The sequence below is a fragment of the Thalassophryne amazonica genome, chromosome 4 (assembly GCF_902500255.1).
Source record: "Thalassophryne amazonica chromosome 4, fThaAma1.1, whole genome shotgun sequence".
In the NCBI taxonomy this organism is placed as follows: Eukaryota; Metazoa; Chordata; class Actinopteri; order Batrachoidiformes; family Batrachoididae; genus Thalassophryne; species Thalassophryne amazonica.
This window is the reverse complement of record NC_047106.1, coordinates 49,860,808-49,884,200: the sequence shown is the minus strand read 5'-3', so window position 1 is coordinate 49,884,200 and position 23,393 is coordinate 49,860,808. Positions and strand designations below refer to the sequence as shown.

At 39.6% G+C, this 23,393-nt stretch overlaps 1 protein-coding gene across 1 annotated transcript in view; it reads right to left on the bottom strand.

Moving 5' to 3' along the window:
* pik3cb (phosphatidylinositol-4,5-bisphosphate 3-kinase, catalytic subunit beta) overlaps nucleotides 1-23,393 on the bottom strand; it is a 146,576-nt gene that overhangs the window by 11,037 nt on the left and 112,146 nt on the right. The window contains 11 exon segments of the mRNA XM_034167844.1: nucleotides 369-492; nucleotides 619-786; nucleotides 1,532-1,610; nucleotides 1,743-1,852; nucleotides 4,960-5,129; nucleotides 5,131-5,157; nucleotides 8,381-8,480; nucleotides 18,549-18,692; nucleotides 19,161-19,282; nucleotides 19,594-19,782; nucleotides 22,302-22,352. Coding sequence (XP_034023735.1) covers nucleotides 369-492; nucleotides 619-786; nucleotides 1,532-1,610; nucleotides 1,743-1,852; nucleotides 4,960-5,129; nucleotides 5,131-5,157; nucleotides 8,381-8,480; nucleotides 18,549-18,692; nucleotides 19,161-19,282; nucleotides 19,594-19,782; nucleotides 22,302-22,352 — 1,284 coding nt within the window.

Genomic DNA, 23,393 nt, shown 5'->3' with positions numbered 1-23,393 from the left:
GCAGAATGACTATTTGCATCATGCTTAGGAAGTGAAACAAGATGGAATGCAAACTAATCTATGTGACTAAAATAGATGTGCTGCCTATTAGAAGCGAAAGAGATCATAAATATGTTTTTAAAATGTATATCATGCACTGGTGAAGAGCTAGCACCAAGCACTGACAGAACAGTGGCTGTTGGCTCCATGAGTACAGTGTTTAATGAAGCGGCGTGAGAGAATGCAGACTGAGCTTTGACTCGCATTTAATAAAATGTTTTGATTGGGCCTGATTCTGATTACTGTGATCGGTTAGAGACATCCCTCCTAATTATTGTAAATAGTCAAATTGTTTGTGCCTTCTCCTAAATATGCATAGTCTGCTCAACCTGGCCAGTACTTCGGACCATGATGTTGTCACTATGCCGATCTCCTATGCCGAGGACGTAGGTGGCTACACAGTAGCCTGCACACGACAAAGTGAATTCCCCGATGGCTCGTTCAAGAGCATCACTGTGAAGACATGACATGCAGCACAACATAAATGGTTTTTATAGGATTCCCTCCTCTACAAAAATGCCAAATGGCAACAGTGCAAAGGTTCATACAGTTAGTCTATAGACCCTAAAGTGGATTTACCCAGAGTTTCTCTCTTTGAGCCAGTTGAGCAACGCATCCTTGTTGAAGGCAGCTGTTGCAACTACGTTACTGTTTGTCAGTTGGATGTTTGCAATTGTGTCTGCTGATGACACAACTTCAATCAACCCTGTTTGGTTACCTGTTGCCAAGCAACCATATGGTACAATCCTGCAAAGAGGGGCACAGAAACCACAACATAAGAACTTAACAAATGGCTTAAAAATATTCCTATTCTGCACTGCATCAAGCAGGGGGGCAAAATGGAGTCCTATCTATTCTATGATACCTTTCTATAACTTCCTTACAAAGAACAAGGGCAAGCTTGATGCTGCATGACAAGTATAGGGTGTCTCAAAAAAAAAAAGTACCTAAAAGTACTCTGAAATATGAACACCAGGAAATGGTTTTAATGGGAAATAATGCTGTTTTTCTCATTTCAGGAACCCTAAAGTTTGTTCTGCAAGACATTGAAGCCCAGGAAAAATGCTGCAGTTGACCCTAATTTAGAGAACAAAAATCGTCGCGTTCTGTGTAACGCATCCTAAGGGATGATTTGCATCTCTGTCCATACAAAATTCAGTCTCAGAGCGAATTAACTCCCCCAGAAAATGGCAAGGAGACTTGAATTTGCTAGGTGGTTAACTGGAGACGGATGATTTGTTTCTTCGGAGACTTTATACGAGGAGGTTACATTGATCATGTGGTGTAAAAGATAAAGGGTTAAAACATCAAAAAGGAAAGAAATTAAAAACTGTTCATTGGGGAGAAAAATTACATGCTTTGGCCACATGGTCATGCAGAAAATGTCTTATAATATTGATTGGTGGTTCTGTGCTGTCAAAATACTTTTGGGTACATTTTTTGAGACACCCTATACATCTGTAATGTACACGCAAAGGCATAAAATGTTCACCTGAGATCAAGATTAGCCTCTTTCCAGAGCAGATCCATTAGTCTCAAAATCTGGAGAGTCAACATATCTTGCCTTAGATCTAGAAGAACAAGTTTGCAAGGTGGAGAAAGAGTAGTCTTGACTGAAAATGTGTTTTAGGAACAACTTTGTCACGAGTGGTACATGCTTCAACTCTTCATGTCCTCTTTCCACCCACACTTTTTTTTCCTACCGTCTCCATTCTTGAAAATGATGCCCAGGGTGTCTCCACTAAGCAGTCTGTTGTTGTAAACGATCCAGAGAGGCTTCATCTTAGAGTCCATATACCGGCACTTCTCTACACTGAGGGGTGGAGGAGGAAACGAGGCAGAGCGTGGGGCAATGAGTGATGCAGAAAGAGGTGATTAAAAAGTTACAGTCGTATCATTAAGTTAGGAAATACAGACTATGGCAAACAGTTATGAGCTGCTGCCTGCAGTGTACAGCCCTTACGTGTTTCATTAATTCTGATGGGAAAGCCTTATCTACAACATTTATAATTTGTGCTGATGACCTTTTCATAATAGAGAGTGCAAAACTGTCAGTGTGATATGCATAGGATTAACACACAAATATAAAATTAAGAGCAGAAACAATTATCCTACTAAATAACTGACTGAACAACTTGGCCAGGAGTTGCTATTATTATGGCAAATACAGTAGTGTTCAGAATAATAGTAGTGCTACGTGACTAAAGATTAATCCAGGTTTTGAGTATATTTGTTATTGTTACATAGGAAACAAGGTACCAGTAGATTCTCACAAATCCAACAAGACCAAGCATTCATGATATGCACTCTTAAGGCTATGAAATTGGGCTATTAGTAAAAAAAAGTAGAAAAGGGGATGTTCACAATAATAGTAGTGTGGTATTCAGTCAGTGAGTTGGTCAATTTTGTTGAACAAACAGGTGTGAATCAGGTGTCCCCTATTTAAGGATGAAGCCAGCACCTGTTGAACATGCTTTTCTCTTTGAAAGCCTGAGGAAAATGGGACATTCAAGAAGACATTGTTCAGATGAACAGCGCAGTTTGATTAAAAAGTTGATTGGAGAGGGGAAAACTTAAAATGGACAAAAAAAAAACAGACGCGTGGAAGAAAACGGAAAACAACCATCAAAATGGATAGAAGAATAACCAGAATGGCAAAGGCTCACCCATTGATCAGTTCCAGGATGATCAAAGACAGTCTGGAGTTACCTGTAAGTGCTGGGACAGTTAGAAGACACCTGTGTGAAGCTAATTTATTTGCAAGAATCCCCCGCAAAGTCCCTCCGTTAAATAAAACACATGTGCAGAAGAGGTTACAATTTGCCAAAGAACACATCAACTGGCCTAAAGAGAAATGGAGGAATATTCTGTGGACTGATGAGAGTAAAATTGTTCTTTTTGGGTCCAAGGGCTGCAGACAGTTTGTGAGATGACGCCCAAACTCTGAATTCAAGCCACAGTTCACAGTGAAGACAGTGAAGCATGGTGGTGCAAGCATCATGATATGGGCATGTTTCTCCTACTATGGTGTTGGACCTATATATTGCATACCAGGTATCATGGATCAGTTTGGATATGTCAAAATACTTGAGGTCATGTTGCCTTATGCTGAAGAGGACATGCCCTTGAAATGGGTGTTTCAACAAGACAATGACCCCAAGCACATTAGTAAACAAGCAAAATCTTGGTTCCAAACCAACAAAATTAATGCCTCGCAGATGTGAAGAAATCATGAAAAACTGTGGTTATACAACTAAATACTTGTTTAGTGATTCACCGGATTGCTAAAAAAGCAGTTTGAACATAATAGTTTTGAGTTTGTAGCGTCAACCGCAGATGCTACTATTATTGTGAACACCCCCTTTTCTACTTTTTTTTTTTACTAATAGCCCAATTTCATAGCCTTAAGAGTGTGCATATCATGAATCCTGGGTCTTGTTGGATTTGTGAGAATCTACTGAATCTACTGGTACCTTGTTTCCCATGTAACAATAAGAAATATACTCAAAACCTGGATTAATATTTTTAGTCACATAGCACTACTATTATTCTGAACACTACTGTAAGTGCCACAAATATTGAGTTAATTTACTACAGCGTTTTAGGGCCACAATGAGTTTTTTTTAAGACTTCGAGAATAAAGTCATAATATTACGAGAATAAAGTCGTACTTTTTTTTTTTACAAGAAAAAAAAAACTCGTAATATTACGAGAATAAAGTTGTAATTTTACGAGAAAAAAACTCGTAATATTACGAGAATAAAGTCGTATTTTTATAATAACTTGCAATATTAATAGAATAAAGTCATAATTTTACAATAGTAAAGATGTAATTTCATGAGAGAACAACTCTGCATCTTAAAATGAGATCTGTGGAGTGCTTTAAGTTGTACTTCAGTATAGGTTTTACAAAGAAGGAAGAGAGGTTCTTTTTTAACCTGGGTAGCCGACGAAAGCCCGAAGATTGGTTCCAAAAGGGCTCACGGAACATGTCTCTCACTCCTTCCCAGCACTCCTGTTGAAAGTGCCAGTTGGGAGCATAACTGCAATCGAGATTTGAACCCGGATCGCTGGCATCACAGGTTAAAGTGCAAACCATTACACCACCACCTACCGACGTACTTTATCTTTTGGCCCATATGCAGCACATTATCATTAGTATCAGAATTTTGAAAAGAATATGCAAGAAAATATGTTTATTCCGCAGGAGGAACCACACGGACTTCACCTGTTCGCCTCTTTCATGGAGGAGGAGATGGCTGGTACATGTTTTTTCTCACAATATTCTGACTATTCTGGAAGTGTAAAACAAAACAAAACAATGTTGCCCTAAAACGTCATTGTATTAATTAGATTCATGTGGGAGCAATGACAAAAAACACCTGCCTGTGATGATTTTTTTTTTTTGCATAATGCAGTGTTCAGTTGCTTGTAGGACCACATCTTTTTTTCCCCATGGTGACTCCTAAGGAGGAAGATGACTTGCAGAAATCCAAAACCTTATACCAACTAATGGTTTAATTTAGAAACTTCTCTCCCTGCTTTTACACAGAATAAAGTGCAATTTTTGAAGGTAGGCTCTTAATACAACCAGTTAACCCTAAATTATGCCAATTAGCCATTTAAAAGATTTTACAAGTAATTCTATCCATTCCTGGTACCTTCCGTGTTGTTTAGAGGTATTCATCTTTGTGTATGCAAACTGGTGATCCACTAACATTTTGAAGAAAAACTGAAAAATCTGGACTGCAACTATAACTTCATATCATACAGCAATAAAGTAGATATTCTAGCAGAAAAATTGAGTTTGAAAGTTTTTAGACAACGGAAATGTTAACATGTCTGTGACTCTACATACGCATCCAATACACAGTCAAAGTGGTGATGTAGTAAAGCTTCATATGAACATAGCTGACTCACTTGATACTAGACAGCAGGACATTGGGGTTGAGAGGAGAATGCAAGTCTGACAGTGTCTCATTGATGACGCTTTGCCTCAAATAGGTCATCATAGCCTCTTTGTTCAGCATCGCCTTCTCGGCCTTACTACGAGCATTCTTGCTTTGTCCCAGTTTAATTAGATCATTGATTGGACTTTAGCTTATTCAGAGCTTCCACCTAAATGCAAAATACAAACTATGATAGAAAACGTAGAAAACACCAGATAATATTTTCAGAAATAGTGTGGTTACAGAGCACTGCAATATAATTTCATATACATCACATTGTTACAATATACGGCAAGATGTGGGAAAAACAGCAGTGTTTAGGGAAGCAATATGCCATAGGCATGTTTTAGAGAACCTTCCTTTTGTTATGTTTAGGTAATCACAAGTCTTTGGAAACATTATTTCACACCTGCATGACATAATATTAACACGAGATACAGATGCTCACTTTTCCACAAAACAAATTGTAAAAAGTGCCATAATTTTTTTCCTTTTCTGCCAGTAAATGTTGCACGGCTCCATTTTCAGGATGTAAACAAAGTTCTTCTCTGCCACTCCTCCATAACCTTCCCTCCACTGCATGGAGCTGCATCTTTTAACAGTTCTAACTGCACTCTAAGTAAGAAAAGCCAGACATATAAGGATCTTAGTCCAATCACTTTCTTACTCAAGAAGCATTTTTACCCTCTAAATGTCATTTTTGGACACATTTCTGTGAAGTTGCTGCCATCTGCAACTAAATGCCAAATGTTTTAAAGGGCAGGACTCACATGCACCACACATACACCCATTGAAATCTCAGGCAAAAAAGTACATGTACAGCCAGAGAGGGAGTGCTGGTTCCTTCAGCGAACAGGATGCCATTGAGCTACAATATCTTTATACAGAAAATAGATGTTGACTTCCATATTAAAGTGCAAAATACCGTTTAGGACACATTTAAGAAAAAAAGAAAAAAAAAAAAACCTGTACAAAGTTTCTGCATTCCACTGGCTGAACACAGCATCCAACTGTTACTGCATGTGAGACAAGCACAGCGTAAACAGCTGAGTAATTATGCCAGATGTTTACAACAAATTTTTATTTTTTATTCTGTGTATGAGACGGTGGCGGCCTGTCATGCGATATAAGCTGACACCAATGTTTCAAATGTGCAAAACAGAGATGCTATCAACACCTATTAAATGTCCTTTTTGACCTTGATAAAACGTGTTGCACGTGCAAACATCACCCATTTGTATGTTCATGCCCACAATTTGTTGCACTCGGTGAACAAACCCAAATTCTATATTCATAAAGGCAAACACACTACACTGACAATCTGATCTGAAAGGCCCTTGAGGCATTTTTTTCAGCTACTGTTCAGAGTGACACTGGGTGGAGCTGTAGCACGTGTTTTATATTCGTAAATTGCTTGATCATTTAATTTATTTTTTTTACAAAATGAATCTACAAGATAGTTATTTTATTTGTTACTGCTCTGACTACAAGAACAGTCTCAAGTTTAAATAACCAATTTTGTTTTTATTTAATTTTTTAAACTAATGTCGTAATCAGACCTTAATGAAAATAGCACTTCATATTTTAAGAAATACATTTCTTCCCTTGTCCCACATCAGGAACATTTCAACATTTGTTGTGCAGAGGACCTTGCAAATACAGATGCACCTCAGGACCTCCAGTGATGAAGCTGAACACCAAAAACTGAAGGCCAGAAGGAAGAACAGAACATCTCTGCTCTTCAAAATGTGAGGAAAGTGTCTCCAAAAAGTCCACCAAAAGGTTGAAGCTGCGGAGTAGACCTTCATTTGGTTAAGTCCAGCTCACCTGTTGCCTCTGCAAACCCACACCTGCTGTTAGAATTTTAAATTAAACAAAGGCTCTTTAAAGAGCCACTATTTTATTATTTGAAAAAGCTGTTTCATTTAATATTTTAACATTAAATGAATTAATCATTAAAAATGTTCATGAAGTCAAAGTTCAGACAAAAAGAAACTTTCACAGGTAGAAGCCCCGCCCCTATTGCACAAAATTTCAAAGCATTCACAATCACTACAATAGTGAAATTCATATTTTAGTCGTTACTCTGTCCTGATTACAACATTAAATATTGAAATGACTAAATTAAAAAAATGATATGAGGTTTGTCACATGACTACATGTGCTGACAAACAGCCATCAAGAGTAAATGAAATATGACTGTACAAAAATATACATTAATCTTTAACAGACACACTGCTATCATTGTTACATCTCCTTTTGTGTTTATAACAAATATTTATTGACAATGTCTTTTTTTCCTGGTTGAAATGCAGATATGAATGAATTAGTCTCCCAGACTTAAAAATATACACATTACTTTTCATGCTATTCTGTCTAAAAATAAATGTCCAAGGTTCATTATCATGTTGATCAAGAAATCATCGCATCTGAAACAAGAACAACAACAGATAGGTTAGCAGTGGTGTCTAAAGTATTCCAGAAAGGGTCGAGAGGGTGCAGGTTTTCTTTGCAGCCACTGACTTCAGCAGGTGATTTCACCAGAGAACATCACTTTGAGCAGGTGGGATGTCAGAGGCTGCAAAGAAAACCTGCACCCTTTCAGCCCTTTCTGGAATAATCTGAACACCACTGGGTTATGATATTAATTTTCAGATGAACGATTTATAAATATTTTTATTTTTAAACATAAAACTATCTAAGTTTTCTAATGTAAGAGACATTTTTTTTTTTTTACTTCAAAATGTACAGCAATCACAAAATCTTGAGGTAATTTTAATTTTTTTTTTTTTTTTAAGGATTTTCTTTAGAAAACCACTGTAGCAGTTCTGATGCTCCTCTGACACACATTCCTGCACGCCGCTGTCTTCCATGTTTTGGCCTGATGCCTCATTTCTATTGGATATGTGACGCTACATCACAGCAGTGAAAGCTGAATTGAATTGAAATATGACCATGGTGATTTTGACATCAAGCGGCGGTGCGCGCTCCCGTGGGTGCGTTGCCCAAGCTCTGTTTTGCGCGTTGCGCAACACTCCTCATTGAAAATAATGGGTTTTAGAGTGATGTGCACTGTATTTCCGCGCTCGGTGTGAAAGGCTCTTCAGAGGCCAAGCTCCCAGAGACTTGAATGTCACTGCAGAGACAATTAAAGTTCAACACTTGTTGATTTTAAGGCATGTTGCCGCTAATCCAAGCGACTTCTTCGCTTGATGCAAAAACAGACTCTTTATAACTCATTGGTTACGACGTGTGAAAACGGCAAGTAGCAAAGCTGCTGAAAAATCAGTTGTTTACTGCCAAATGTAGTACAGTTCGGTTTTACACACAGCTCTTATGTGAGTAGGATGTTCTAAGCATGTCAAAAAAGTCAGAATGAGACAGATGAGTACCTGTTTCTTTAAAACCTCAATATGAGGGATGTTGCTTCGACAGTAGGCCTCAAGGATAAGGGCAAATTGGACAGAAACAGCTGGCATGTGGATCTCTGACCTATAGAGGGCAGGAGAGAGAAGCCAGAGTAAGTGTACCTACATACTGAGAGTAGTGACAAATGTTCACAGAAATAACACAAACATTAGTTACAAATTATAAATGCTTGGCTAAAGTGAATCTCTCAAACGACTATCCTGAAAACATCTTCCATATATAAGTATGACATGAGTTGCACGTCAGAGAAAAGGTACAAAATACACAGGCTACCTGCAGATCCCAAAGGAAATGACAGATCAAAACTGGTCATAAAATATGGATACAGGCTTCCTCATCATTTCTGTGTGCGATATTTATGTTTTGTGTGAAGTATCAATTATGTAATTTTATGTATGTCCCAATAAATCCTTGGGGTTTACTGTATGAAAATTTGGCTTCTATAGGGTTCTGAGACGGAGACTCTTCACCCAAAGCAATCAAATGGATTAATGGGATTATTAACCATCAGATAAGGTAAAACCTCTTAAATCATTCTAAAGTCAGTTTTAAGCAGAAACAACACCTTTATAAGCAGAAACTCAGTGAAATTCCATGACGCTCTGAAATGACAGATGCGCAGTGAACGCATCAGCTAGCAGCTTGTTTAAGGTGCGTTTACACATAACCAGGAAGCATTATGAATGTCATTTTTCTGTCATTCGTGACACATTCCTGACATTCTTAATGTGACTTAACGCATCTGAATAGGTTTCTTAATAGTGCGTGTTGGTGCGTGATATTCTTGATATTCGTGGAGCATGTTTTTGCCTGTCAAAAAAAAAAAAAAAAAACTTCCACGAATGTCACACACCACCCTCATTTCGTCTCACATCGTGGAGGTCGCAACTGGGTGTATTGATCCATCTTGATGAGTAGTGATCCTTAATAGAATGTGACAACGTTTGTAGTTGTTCCTGTGATGGTTCTTGGAGCCCAAACTGTCACACGTTATTACAAAGTGATACGGAAACTGTCAAGTTTTGACACGACTTGTAACGCGGCGTCACATTTCACTGCGCGCCACGACAAATCAGTTTTCTGTCACGTATGCACAATTAAACTTGGTTCCAAATGTCGTTCCACAGTTCCTGCTGAAGCTCCTCAGGACGCTCCTGCAAGTGTTCCACCTGCTGTTGTAACCGATGAGCATGAGAACGAGTCTGAGCCAGAGGAACCAGATGAGCGAGAGGAGACTCACATGCAGCCAGACATCTATCTCTGCACCTCCTCCAGTCCGGCAGAGGAAGAAGCGCGCGCACAATTAAACCCTGCTGCACCGCATTCAGTTTGATTGCTGATACCAAGTCAGCTAAAAGTCTCATTTCAGTGCTCTTCAGCGCGCTCCTGCAGGTGTTCCACCTGCTGCATGTGCCTGATGTTTGGGAAAATGCGCAAGACGAGAGCCGCATGAAGCCACACACCTGGCTCTGTCCTCCTCCTCCTCTCTGCACCACTCCATGGCACAGAGCCCAAATACGCATGCAGTCACAAAGTTCTTCTGAAAAACTTTACCGATCTGAATTCGGTTGGATGAATATGGGTGTGTGTGGAGACAATTCACCTCGTTCACAACGTGATAGAACTTAACGATGCGCTGTTACGCACAATAGTGTGCAACATTATTCTTGACCGTGCGTAATGGTTCCTGATAATTCTCCAGCAACACGTGCCATTAATCGTAACGTGTGGTAACAGGTTGCAGCAGTTCCTGAGGACACCTGACGCCTCTGCCCCGAATCATCACATTCATGATCAGCGGCCAAGAATGTGTACTTCGTGGCATTCGTGACTTGTCGTCATTATGTGTAAACCCAGCATTAGCCGCGGTGCTCTGATCGCTTTCTCTCTTTTATAATGAAATAATGCTGAATTTATGTGTAAATGATTGTTGTACAAAAGCTTCAGATATCTGTCGCTGAGACAGATGATGACTGGAGTGCAGTTTGAAGCAGAAACGAGTTGATAATCTGTGAACCATGGCTAATGACGCATGCGCAGTGACATAAGGTGGACCGTTCGGTCTGTGATACTGGGTTGTCTGTGCCTTTGGGCACATTCTGTGCAGTTTTTTTTTAATAAGTGTGCCAATGAAAGTAATGCCATCAGCGCATGTTCTATGTGAGTAATAAAAGAGTAATGTTTCAGTAATGTTTCCTGCTGCTCTGCGACTAGGGATGGGTATTGATAAGATTTTATCAATATCGATGCCATTATCGATTCTGCTTATCGATCCGATTCCTTATCAATTTCCTTAGATACCTTGTGAATTTTGTACTAAAAGTAGGCTTTACAGGTTTTCTATGTATTTCATTGAGTCTTAAAGTATCAATCAATCAATCAATTTTTTTATATAGCGCCAAATCATAACAAACAGTTGCCCCAAGGCGCTTTATATTGTAAGGCAAGGCCATACAATAATTATGTAAAACGCCAACGGTCAAAACGACCCCCTGTGAGCAAGCACTTGGCTACAGTGGGAAGGAAAAACTCCCTTTTAACAGGAAGAAACCTCCAGCAGAACCAGGCTCAGAGAGGGGCAGTCTTCTGCTGGGACTGGTTGGGGCTGAGGGAGAGAACCAGGAAAAAGACATGCTGTGGAGGGGAGCAGAGATCGATCACTAATGATTAAATGCCGAGTGGTGCATACAGAGCAAAAAGAGAAAGAAACAGTGCATCATGGGAACCCCCCAGCAGTCTACGTCTATAGCAGCATAACTAAGGGATGGTTCAGGGTCACCTGATCCAGCCCTAACTATAAGCTTTAGCAAAAAGGAAAGTTTTAAGCCTAATCTTAAAAGTAGAGAGGGTGTCTGTCTCCCTGATCTGAATTGGGAGCTGGTTCCACAGGAGAGGAGCCTGAAAGCTGAAGGCTCTGCCTCCCATTCTACTCTTACAAACCCTAGGAACTACAAGTAAGCCTGCAGTCTGAGAGCGAAGCGCTCTATTAGGGTGATATGGTACTACGAGGTCCCTAAGATAAGATGGGACCTGATTATTCAAAACCTTATAAGTAAGAAGAAGAATTTTAAATTCTATTCTAGAATTAACAGGAAGCCAATGAAGAGAGGCCAATATGGGTGAGATATGCTCTCTCCTTCTAGTCCCCGTCAGTACTCTAGCTGCAGCATTTTGAATTAACTGAAGGCTTTTTAGGGAACTTTTAGGACAACCTGATAATAATGAATTACAATAGTCCAGCCTAGAGGAAAAATGCATGAATTAGTTTTTCAGCATCACTCTCAGATAAGACCTTTCTGATTTTAGAGATATTGCGTAAATGCAAAAAAGCAGTCCTACATATTTGTTTAATATGCGCTTTGAATGACATATCCTGATCAAAAATGACTCCAAGATTTCTCACAGTATTACTAGAGGTCAGGGTAATGCCATCCAGAGTAAGGATCTGGTTAGACACCATGTTTCTAAGATTTGTGGGGCCAAGTACAATAACTTCAGTTTTATCTGAGTTTAAAAGCAGGAAATTAGAGGTCATCCATGTCTTTATGTCTGTAAGACAATCCTGCAGTTTAGCTAATTGGTGTGTGTCCTCTGGCTTCATGGATAGATAAAGCTGGGTATCATCTGCGTAACAATGAAAATTTAAGCAATACCGTCTAATAATACTGCCTAAGGGAAGCATGTATAAAGTGAATAAAATTGGTCCTAGCACAGAACCTTGTGGAACTCCATAATTAACTTTAGTCTGTGAAGAAGATTCCCCATTTACATGAACAAATTGTAAATAAATATGAAATTGGTCACTGTATCCTTGATCTCTGGACATAAATAAAAATAAACAAAACGGCGTTTCGCTTTGAAGTTATTAATTCCGACTGGATTCTATCGTTCTAACTTGACTCGGCAGAGAGCCGCGCAATGTTTGGAGCTGTGTGAACAGAACAGAGGACGATTCTCGTTTCTTTCTCGCAACAAGACAGGAGTCCCAGTTAGTAACTTTAATCCACACAAAAGTGACTCACGATTTCACATAATCAGGGATGAAAGTGGTGAAAAACAAAAAAAGCTGAAACCCAAAATTACCCCCCTACACCACCTGCACAAAAATATTTGAATTCTAGAAGCTCTGAAATGCAATCTGGGACTATTCCAGATGATAAACTGGAGTGAGTGCAGCATCCATTTAGGTGAGAAAAAAAACAAACAAACAACTTTCCTTATTCAAATTCATTTCAGTAGTATTCTGCTCTTACTAGGATGCAGCAGTTTTCTAGTTTGGCAGATAGTTCTGGAGGAAATCACTGAAGAAATTAACACATTGAAAATATGGTTTGACCGAAACAAATTAAACTTAAATAAGTCAGGGATGAAATTGAGGTGTAAGAGTCACTAGGTGTTCACAGGAAACATTTATTTCTGTATGTATGTATGTATTTATTTATTTATGTATGTTCATTGTTAGTTGCTTTATATTTTCTGTTGTGTTTCTATTCAGGTTCTTTGTCTCTTTCTCTAAAATTGTATATAATAAGTATATCGTATATAATATTCATTAGATTATTAATATATAAACAAAAAAAAAAAAAAAAAAATTACAATTCGAAAACAAATGCACCCGAACGTGATGACAGCCGCAACTGCTTAATGCTATCTTTTAACATTGAAAATGCCACAGACATGCTAACGCATTAGCATCGCTCCCGTTTTTAAGTTATAAAATACATCTATCACCTGTTTCAGAAGACCCCAACAGGTCGGTTTAACGTAAAAAAGGTAAATAATACTCAGACGTATGCTCTTTAGGGTTTTAGCGGGGGAAAAATAAGCAAAAGAATAAACGAAGCAATAGATCGAAGCACTGCTTCAATTTGCGAACCACTGCTTCGATTGGTTCAAGGTTCAAAGCAAAGCCGCGCTGCAGAAAAGTTGATTACGGACCCACTGCAGGGTCCGTAATCAATGTAGAGAAATGATCATTTTCCTGACAAACACCCCCCAAAACAACGGCCACTCTGAAGGACCGATAACAGAATCGTTAAGCAAAAAGCTTATTGATGTCGGTGGATCCAATCATTTCTTAACGATACCCGAAAGGAACCGGTTCTCGATACCCATCCCTATCTGCGACACATGCAGGTAAAATACACGTTAAATACTTTTCATACCCAAATAACTTGCTTCAGTAACAGTCATTGTTATATCTCAAATGTTGGAGTTTGTGCTGTTAGAGATCATCACACACAAAATGCAGGTTCGGCTTAAAGGACAATATTGCATGTGTTAGCAACACAACATTAAAGTACTCATGACTGTAAGTCTCCCTGCGCACATGCGCTCATAGTTAGTGGCTTCTGATGTTTTCATTCCTCTCCCAAAGTGAGGAAACGGGTGCATTTCCGGAAAATGTCTCACTCTGCAATTCTCTGCATGTGACGTAGTTAAGAGCAAAACAGAAACATCCCAGACAGACAGACGGAAACAAATGAGGTTATGTCCGATAACGAAGCTTCGGACCTTTTTTTTTTAAAGCAGCGGCTCGGATTTACAGAGGAGATGACACACTTCACCCCAAAAACTTTTAACTTTTTCAGAGTCTGAAAGAGGCGCGCGCGATCAGAACCCGAGAGTGAGTGGACCTGGACATTATTCTCTGGCCGAGTGGAACCTGAAAATGATCTTTGGCTGTGGAGCTGTGAAGATGAGCGGACCATTCCATGGCTGGAGATTGCAATTGTGATCGCGTGCACCTGGGTGGGGCCTTGTTTTTGTTGTGGACTAATTTGGAAATCTTTACACTGGGGTAAATGGAATGTTATTTTTTTTCATCTTTTGCTTTGTGTTTTCAATGGAGCTTTCAATGAAAGTACTTTACTTTGAGAATGTGCGCACGGCAGCTGTTTTAACCCCCAATTTAGACAGACTTCTGGCTGAATTTGAACAATATATAATCCGTATTAAGCTTGTAGAATCTCTCAAATGTCATAAAACTATCTCTATAAGGAAGTTTTTAAAAGAGAATTAATGTTGAATAATCCTTTAGCTAAAAAAAAATAATAATAAAAAGCTGACATGCGGGTTAAACGGCTGTTACGCTGTTTTAACCCGCATGTCAGCTGTTTATTGCTGCTTAATGGATGTGGAATGTCTCTGACACACACGCGCACACACACACACATATACAGTGAGAAAAATAAGTATTTGAACACCCTGCGATTTTACAAGTTCTCCCACTTAGAAATCATGGAGGGGTCTGAAATTTTCATCTTAGGTGCATGTCCACTGTGAGAGACATAATACAAAAAAAAAAAAAAAAATCCGGAAATCAGAGTGTATGATTTTTTTAATAATTTATTTGCATGTTACTGCTGCAAATAAGTATATCAACACCTGCCAATCAGCAGAAATTCTGGCCCTCAAAGACCTGTTAGTCCGCCTCTAAAAAGTCCACCTCCACTCCACTTATTATTCCAAATTAGAAGAACCTATTTGAGGTTGTTAGCTGCATAAAGACACCTGTCCACCCCACACAATCAGTAAGACTCCAACTACTAACATGGCTAAGACCAAAGAGCTGTCCAAAGACAAAATTGTAGACCTCCACAAGGCTGGAAAGGGCTACGAGGCAATTGCCAAGCAGCTTGGTGAAAAAAGATCAACTGTTGGAGCAATTATTAGAAAATGGAAGAAGCTAAACATGACTGTCAATCTCCCTCGGACTGGGGCTCCATGCAAGATCCCACCTCGTGGTGTATCAATGATCCTAAGAAAGGTGAGGAATCAGCCCAGAACTGCATGGGAGGAGCTGGTCAATGACCTGAAGAGAGCTGGCACCACTGTTTCCAAGTTTACTGTGGGTAATACACTAAGACGTCATGGGTTAAAATCATGCATGGCACGGAAGGTTCCCCTGCTTAAATCAGCACACGTCAAGGCACGTCTTAAGTTTGCCCATGACCATTTGGATGATCCAGAGGAGTCATGGGAGAAAGTTATGTGGTCAGAAAGACCAAAATAGAACTTTTTGGTCTTAATTTCACTCGCCGTGTTTGGAGGAAGAAGAATGTCGAGTACCATCCCAAAAACACCGTCCCTACTGTGAAGCATGGGGGTGGAAGCATCATGCTTTGGGGTTTTTTTTCTGCACATGGGACAGGACGACTGCACTGTATTAAGGAGAGGATGACCGGGGCCACGTATTGCGAGATTTAGGGGAACAACCTCCTTCCCTCAGAGCACTGAAGATGGGTCGTGGATGGGTCTTCCAACATGACAATGACCCCAAACACACAGCCAGGATAACCAAGGAGTGGCTCCGTAAGAAGCATATCAAGGTTCTGGAGTGGCCTAGCCAGTTTCCAGACGTAAACCCAATAGAAAATCTTTGGAGGGAGCTCAAACTCCATGTTTCTCAGCGACAGCCCAGTAACCTGGCTGATCTAGAGAAGATCTGTATGGAGGAGTGGGCCAAAATCCCTGCTGCAGTGTGTGCAAACCTGGTGAAACACTACAGGAAACGTTTGACCTCTGTAATTGCAAACAAAGGCTACTGTACCAAATATTAACATTGGTTTTCACAGGTGTTGAAATACTTATTTGCAGCAGTCATATACAAATAAATTATAAATAAATAAAAAAATCATACATTATGATTTACGGATTTTTTTTTTTTTTTTAGATTATGTCTCTCACAGTGGACATGCACCTAAGATGAAAATTTCAGACCTCTCCATGATTTCTAAGTGGGAGAACTTGCAAAATCGCAGGGTGTTCAAATACTTATTTTCCTCACTCTGTGTGTGTGTGTATATATATATATATATATATATATATGTGCTTGATTAGTTTAGATTCATTAATTGCAAACCTTGTGATACTTTAGATGAGGTTTCTTCCTCATTATCACCAGAGGGAGTTTTTCCCTTACCACCGTCACCCATGTACTTTCTCAGGGGGGTTGGTAAGTTTCGACCTTGCTCGTGTGAAGTGCCTTGAGGTAGCGTTGTTGTAATATAATATATACATATGTGTGTGTGTCATGAAATTAACTTATCTAATTAATTACAAGCATTGCAATTAATCTAAATTTATTAACTCAAGCTTTGATTTAGCTCAGGTACAGGGTTGAAAGGATTGTAATGTAGTATTATCATTATGACAGAGCTACAGTAGTGTTCACAATAATAGTGCTATGACTAAAAAGATTAATCCAGGTTTTGAGTATATTTCTTATTGTTACATGGGAAACAAGGTAGCAGTAGATCAGTAGATTCTCACAAATCCAACAAGACCAAGCATTCATGATATGCACACTTAAGGCTATGAAATTGGGCTGTTAGTAAAAAAAAAAAGTAGAAAAGGGGGTGTTCACAATAATAGTAGTGTGGCATTCAGTCAGTGAGTTCGTCAATTTTGTGGAACAAACAGGTGTGAATCAGGTGTCCCCTAGTTAAGGATGAAGCCAGCACCTGTTGAACATGCTTTTCTCTTTGAAAGCCTGAGGAAAATGGGATGTTCAAGACATTGTTCAGAAGAACAGCGTAGTTTGATTAAAAAGTTGACTGGAGAGGGGAAAACTTATATGCAGGTGCAAAAAATTATAGGCTGTTCATCTACAATGATCTCCAATGCTTTAAAATGGACAAAAAAGACGTGTGGAAGGAAACGGAAAACAACCATCAAAATGGATAGAAGAATAACCAGAATGGCAAAGGCTCACCCATTGATCAGCTCCAGGATGATCAAAGACAGTCTGGAGTTACCTGTAAGTGCTGTGACAGTTAGAAGACGCCTGTGTGAAGCTAATTTGTTTGCAAGAATCCCCTGCAAAGTCCCTCTGTTAAATAAAAGACATGCAGAAGAGGTTACAATTTGCCAAAGAACACATCAACTGGCCTAAAGAGAAATGGAGGAATATTTTGTGGACTGATGAGAGTAAAATTGTTCTTTTTGGGTCTAAGGGCCGCAGACAGTTTGAGATGACGCCCAAACTCTGAATTCAAGCCACAGTTCACAATGAAGACAGTGAAACATGGTGGTGCAAGCATCATGATATGGGCATGTTTCTCCTACTATGGTGTTGGGCCTATATATCGCATACCAGGTATCATGGATCAGTTTGGATATGTCAAAATACTTGAAGAGGTCATGTTGCCTTATGCTGAAGAGGACATGCCCTTGAAATGGGCGTCTCAACAAGACAATGACCCCAAGCACACTAGTAAACGAGCAAAATCTTGGTTCCAAACCAACAAAATTAATGTTTTGGAGTGGCCTGCCCAATCCCCGGACCTAAATCCAATTGAGAACTTGTGGGGTGACATCAAAAAAGCTGTTTCTGAAGAAAAACCAAGAAATGTGAATGAATTGTGGAATGCTGTTATGCTGTCTTGGAGTGGAATAACAGCTGAAAGGTGCCACAAGTTGGTTGACTCCATGCCTCACAGATGTGAAGAAATCATGAAAAACTGTGGTTATACAACTAAATATTAGTTTAGTGATTAACAGGATTGCTAAAAAAGCAATTTGAACATAATTTCGAGTTTGTAGCGTCAACAGCAGATGCTACTATTATTGTGAACACCCCCTTTTATTTAATTTTTTTTTACTAGTAGCCCAATTTCATAGCCTTAAGAGTGTGCATATCATGAATGCTTGGTCTTATTGGATTTGTGAGAATCTACTGAATCTACTGGTACCTTGTTTCCCATGTAACAATAAGAAATATACTCAAAACCTGGATTAATCTTTTTAGTCACATAGCACTACTATTATTCTGAACACTACTGTACATCTGCAAGGTTGTTTGTGTTTTTTCTGTAGTTTCTGAATAATTAGTGATGCTTTGCAATATGAAGTAACGGGCTGCATGAGGCAAGGACAGTATAGTATTTGTGTGTGCGTGTGTTCACGCATGTGTGTAGGCTCCTGTTGAAAAATGCTGGATCCACACTTCAGTGTACAGCTTTGGTATCAAACAATGGAAATAAAAATGGTGTTCAAATCCTTAGTTGCTAAGATGCTGTATGAAGGAACTCTGGGCACAGGTTTGGTGAGAAAGGCTCAATGTTGGAGTTATAATACACAGTTGGAATGCTCGCATTAACCAAGTGCATGCACAGATGACCTACACACCGTAGGTGCCAGAAGAGGAAGTGTCCGATCTTGCGGTTTGCTTGTGCCCGTTCCAGCAAGAAATGTGTAAGGGCACAGTCGTAGTACGGCTCATAGCGCAGCACCTGAACCAGCTGCAGCAGATACTGTGACAGCTCTTCATCACTTTTGAGGGGGAGAGAGAGGACAAAGACACACACACACAGAAAAGTGTTAAACTACCTGTTTTATCATTCTCAATGTACAGAATAAGACAGCGAGTGTTTGCACTCTTCAAAATACGTGACAATAGACCAGGGGTGGGCAATCATGTGCCATGAAGGGCTGAGACACTGCAGGTTTTCCTTGCTACCAATCACCTCAGCAGGTGATTTCATTGATGATCAGGTGTTTATGTTCAGGGGAGAAGCTCACCAGAAACCCACCTGCTGAGGTTATTGGTTGCAAGGAAAACATGCAGTGTCTCGGCCCTCGTTGCCCACTCCTGCAATAGACATTCTTATCAACTATGGATGACATAGAATCTCAGCTGAATCTTGCAATACAAAGTTATGGCAAACTTAAATTAACTTGTATTCCAAATTGAACAATGTGAGTGTGTGTTATTTCTCATTTGTGTGTGGGCAGGTTCACCTCATGTCACGTAGGCACCTCACAGCGTATTCTCTGACGTACTGATCAGGGTAATTGAAGTCGAGAAGCTCCAGAGCATCTCTGGGACTCATCTTGGGCCAGATCTGAAGGAGTGCCTGCAACTAAGAGAAAACACACACACACACAGAACCGGAAATAAATATTTCATTAACAGCACACAGTGTGTACTGTGGTATACAGTCCTGTGGTATACAGTCCTGTTGTAGCTTGTGCTGATGATTTGGCTCTTATTTGACTAAGAAAACATGAGTTCATGTGAAGAATATCAAATTATGGTTTGTACTCTTAAAAAGAAAGAAAGAAAAAAAAAAGGTTTGAAGCATCAGATTAATGTCGAAGTAAGGTTTAGGTCCCCACCCTGACCATCTACAACACAGAGTCTTTCTGCTGATTTTTGTGCTTGTTTATGAACCTGAGCCACATCTTCGTGTTTGCTCCACTTGACGGAGAGTAGCAGCTTGGGTAGTGACTGAGGGAAATTCTCTTGACAGTCACAGCGTAGTGTCCAGATCAAATCCTTCTCATTCTCACACAGCTGAGAGAGCGGGTCTCGCTCCATGATCTCCTTCAGCTCTATGTGGAACTTCTTCCCCCCACGACTCTGGGAGAAATGACAAGTGAGACGGATAGAAAGGATTAGTCAAGATAGACAGTATAAGGAAATGCTGAAAACACGGTGAGATGAAGATGAGTAGCAGCAGTAATGGTAACGAACCACAAGATGGCAGGAGTGCCAATCTATTAAAGTTTGTATTCAACCAACTTGAATTCACTTCTCAGAACTGTATTACTAAATTGTCGGCATAAAAGAAACAATGAGAAATTTTATGACACATGCCACACCTATATTTTATATATTTGGATGGTGAAACTGAGGCAAATTGGAAAAACAGTAAAATTAAGCTTTTCACTCCCCACAAGGCCATTTTGTTGGAAAATTATGTATTCCACATAAAAAGGTATATAGCCAACATGCTTGGTGATTGATGAAACAGGAAACTGTACAAGTAATCAGATTCCACTTATTACTATTATACCCTACCAAAGTGTCAACAACAGGCTTCCAAAGAACATCAATCATATCTGTGTGAAAGCTTATGGTGTATTTATGCTAACATGAGCAAATTACATATTAAAATAGTCTCTCCACACTATTCATCCTATGCTGCTGAGTTAGATTGTGTAGCTTCCTTACAATCTGTTGTCAGTGGTGGGAACAGTTTGTCAAATCAGCTGACAGCTAACTAGCAAAGCTAATGTTTTTACTTGCGGATTAGCGTTTTAGCTAACTTTGAAAACCATTCATGGGCTAATTAGCTTCCACAAAATTTAGTTCCACTAACATTACAAAAAAAAAAAAGAACAACAACATAGTATAATGGTCACAAATGTTTGTAAACACTAAAATCCTATGTTTGTTCCTGCTGGAGTTCATACACTGAATCTAACAAGCACAACTGTCACATTGTGCTGAAGCAACAAGCATCACCTTGAAGGGAAGGAGCAGGAAGTTAATGCTGCATTTAAACATAGGCAGCACATGTTACAAATGTCATATTTGCGTCATTCTTGGCACATTTCTGACATTCTTAATGTGACTTAATGCATCTGAATAGGTTTCTTAATAGCACGCGTTGGCGTGTGATATTGGTAATTTTCGTGGAGCATGTTTTTGGCTGTCAAAAAAATCTTCCACAATTATCTTGCACCACCCTCATTTCGCCTCATGTCGTGGAAGTAGCAACTGAGCGTGCTGAGCCATTTTGATTAGTGGTGATCCTTAAGACACCATGACAGTGTTCTTCTCTGAAGTGCGCACAATTAAACCCTGCAGCACCAAATTCAGTTTCATTGCTGCAATATGCTGAAGAAGGACAGTGATGCCAAGTCGGCTAAAAGTTTCATTCCAATGCTCATCAGCGCACTTCTGCAGGTTTTCCATCTGCAGCAGCAGGTAGAAAACCTGCAGCAGGGTCTGCTGGTCTCTGTGCCACTCCATGGCACAGAGCCCAGCATGCAAACACAAAGTTCTTCTGCTGTGGATTTTGAGAAGCAAACTGGAGTGATGTGAATTGTTCAACAGCTGATGGAAGAATATGCACAACAGTGCAGAGCATTATTCTAGACCGTGCGTATTGGTTCCTAATAATTCGCCAGCAACACATGCCATTAATTGTAATGTGTGATAACAGACTGCAGCAGTTCCTGAGGACACCTGATGCCTCTGCATTCATGACTTGTCGTCGTTATGTGTAAACACAGCATTACATGGAGTAAATGCATTAGATTACAATTAGTTTCCATGCACATTTTTGTTTATTAATATCTCTTATTTTATTAATACATTATATATAGTACATAAACTGTATGTTGAATGTAAACTACTGGTTCATTTATTTTACTCATTTAATTATTGAGGAACAACTTGATCATTCAAGCCTGGTATGCTGAACCTTTGTGGAAACCATATTTTTCTTCAACATAGTAAAATTTCAGCTCATCAGCCACATAATGAGTCAGCAGCGATTTGCAGTTGACTTCAGCTAAATGTTTCATCAAATCTAATTTTTAAGTCAACTGTGCCCATCACTGTGTTGTAACCAACGTTTATGCAACAGTGAAGCAAAAATTCACCAAAATATATACCAGTTTTGTACTGACAAGGATGGAAGATGAAGAAAAACTGAGGAAAGCTTGAGCATCACAAGTCAATTCAGCACATGCTTTGTTGCCTTGCACATGAAGGCAGTGGGATGGATAACTGTGTCCCATGGTGGCCAAGAATGTGGACTTAATTTGTAAAGAATCCCCTGAACAGGTGATTTCAGTGATGAGCTCCATCCCTCCACTGAAATACTCTGCTGTAGGGAAAGCCAGAGTCCTCTGTTACACACATTACATAACCCTGCATTAGCTGCTGACACTGTCTGCAATTTAGGTGGTGTGGTCATCTAGCTAAGGAGCAGTGTCTGTTATCTTAATTATGCTGGCACAGCACCAGTGTCTTCAGTGCATGCATTTATACAAATGTTCTCACAAGGCAGTGCTTTTATATACACATCCTGAGTGTGTGCCAGTATTTATTCATGTCCACACGTCTTCTACTGTTCTTTGACTCACCATGGATGCACCATCAGTAGCTTTGACAATGTCTGCAGCTTTTTCCAGTATCTGCAACAAAGGAGTGAGCACTACATGAGTGAACAAACACACATACTCACCAGAGTTTCCCCTAACATAATACAGGCCAGACAAAGCTGGGAGTCAGAGTTGAAATGTTCAGAAAGTAACCTATCAATGATGAAAAGTCAAGTGACAACTATCGGGTATCATTGTGCCCATCTCTGTTGCTGCAGGTAGCAAAGTCAAATATCGCAGATAACTCATCTTCCTAAATATGCTTCATAGTAAAAGCCTTTTTACAAAAAAGAGGTACAGCAAAGACTTACTGAGAAAGTCAGAGGATCATTGTTACACGCTACTGCACTTAGTTGCTGGTAGCTAAAATCCATTGTTTGCTAAAGTTTTGCTTGAATCAGATTCAGAAGAAGGAGGAAATGACCTTTACTGTCATTATACCTACATACATACATACAACAAAGTCTGCCCTCTACATTTAGCAAATCCTAATTATAGTTAGGACACAATCCAACCCTGTCTGATGCACAGGGACAAACTCCAGATCTCGAGATGCTGCCTTGGTCAAAAACAGAAAGGAACACAGGTCCAGTGTGCATGATGGTGGAAGGAAGTCAAAGTCTCTGGAGGAAACCCATGCAGACACAAGGAGAACACGAAAATGCCACACAGACAGGAAGTGGGCATGAGTGGAACTGAACCGCGGATGATCTCACTGTGAGGAAGAGTGCTAACCACTGAACCAGCTTGCCACCCATTTAAACTACACGTTTTGTCAAAGTTGTTTAGACTCATGTGACAGAGCTTCTATCACAAAACAAAAATTATGAACAACATCTTTAGTGAGTAAATCCTGAGCTGAACACAGTAAGTAATCTTTCAGTCATTAAAGATGAGCATCGCAAACATTATAAACTGTGCTGTGTACACAGAATATTTAGCTTTAAACCGTATTAAGGAGCCAATCCAGAAGGAGGGAACGTGGCATTTACAAAGAATAAGATTGAAATGTCGCATGACTGTTTGGATTAAAATTGTAACTCCCCCCATGAATCCCTTCCTTACACAGTGTGT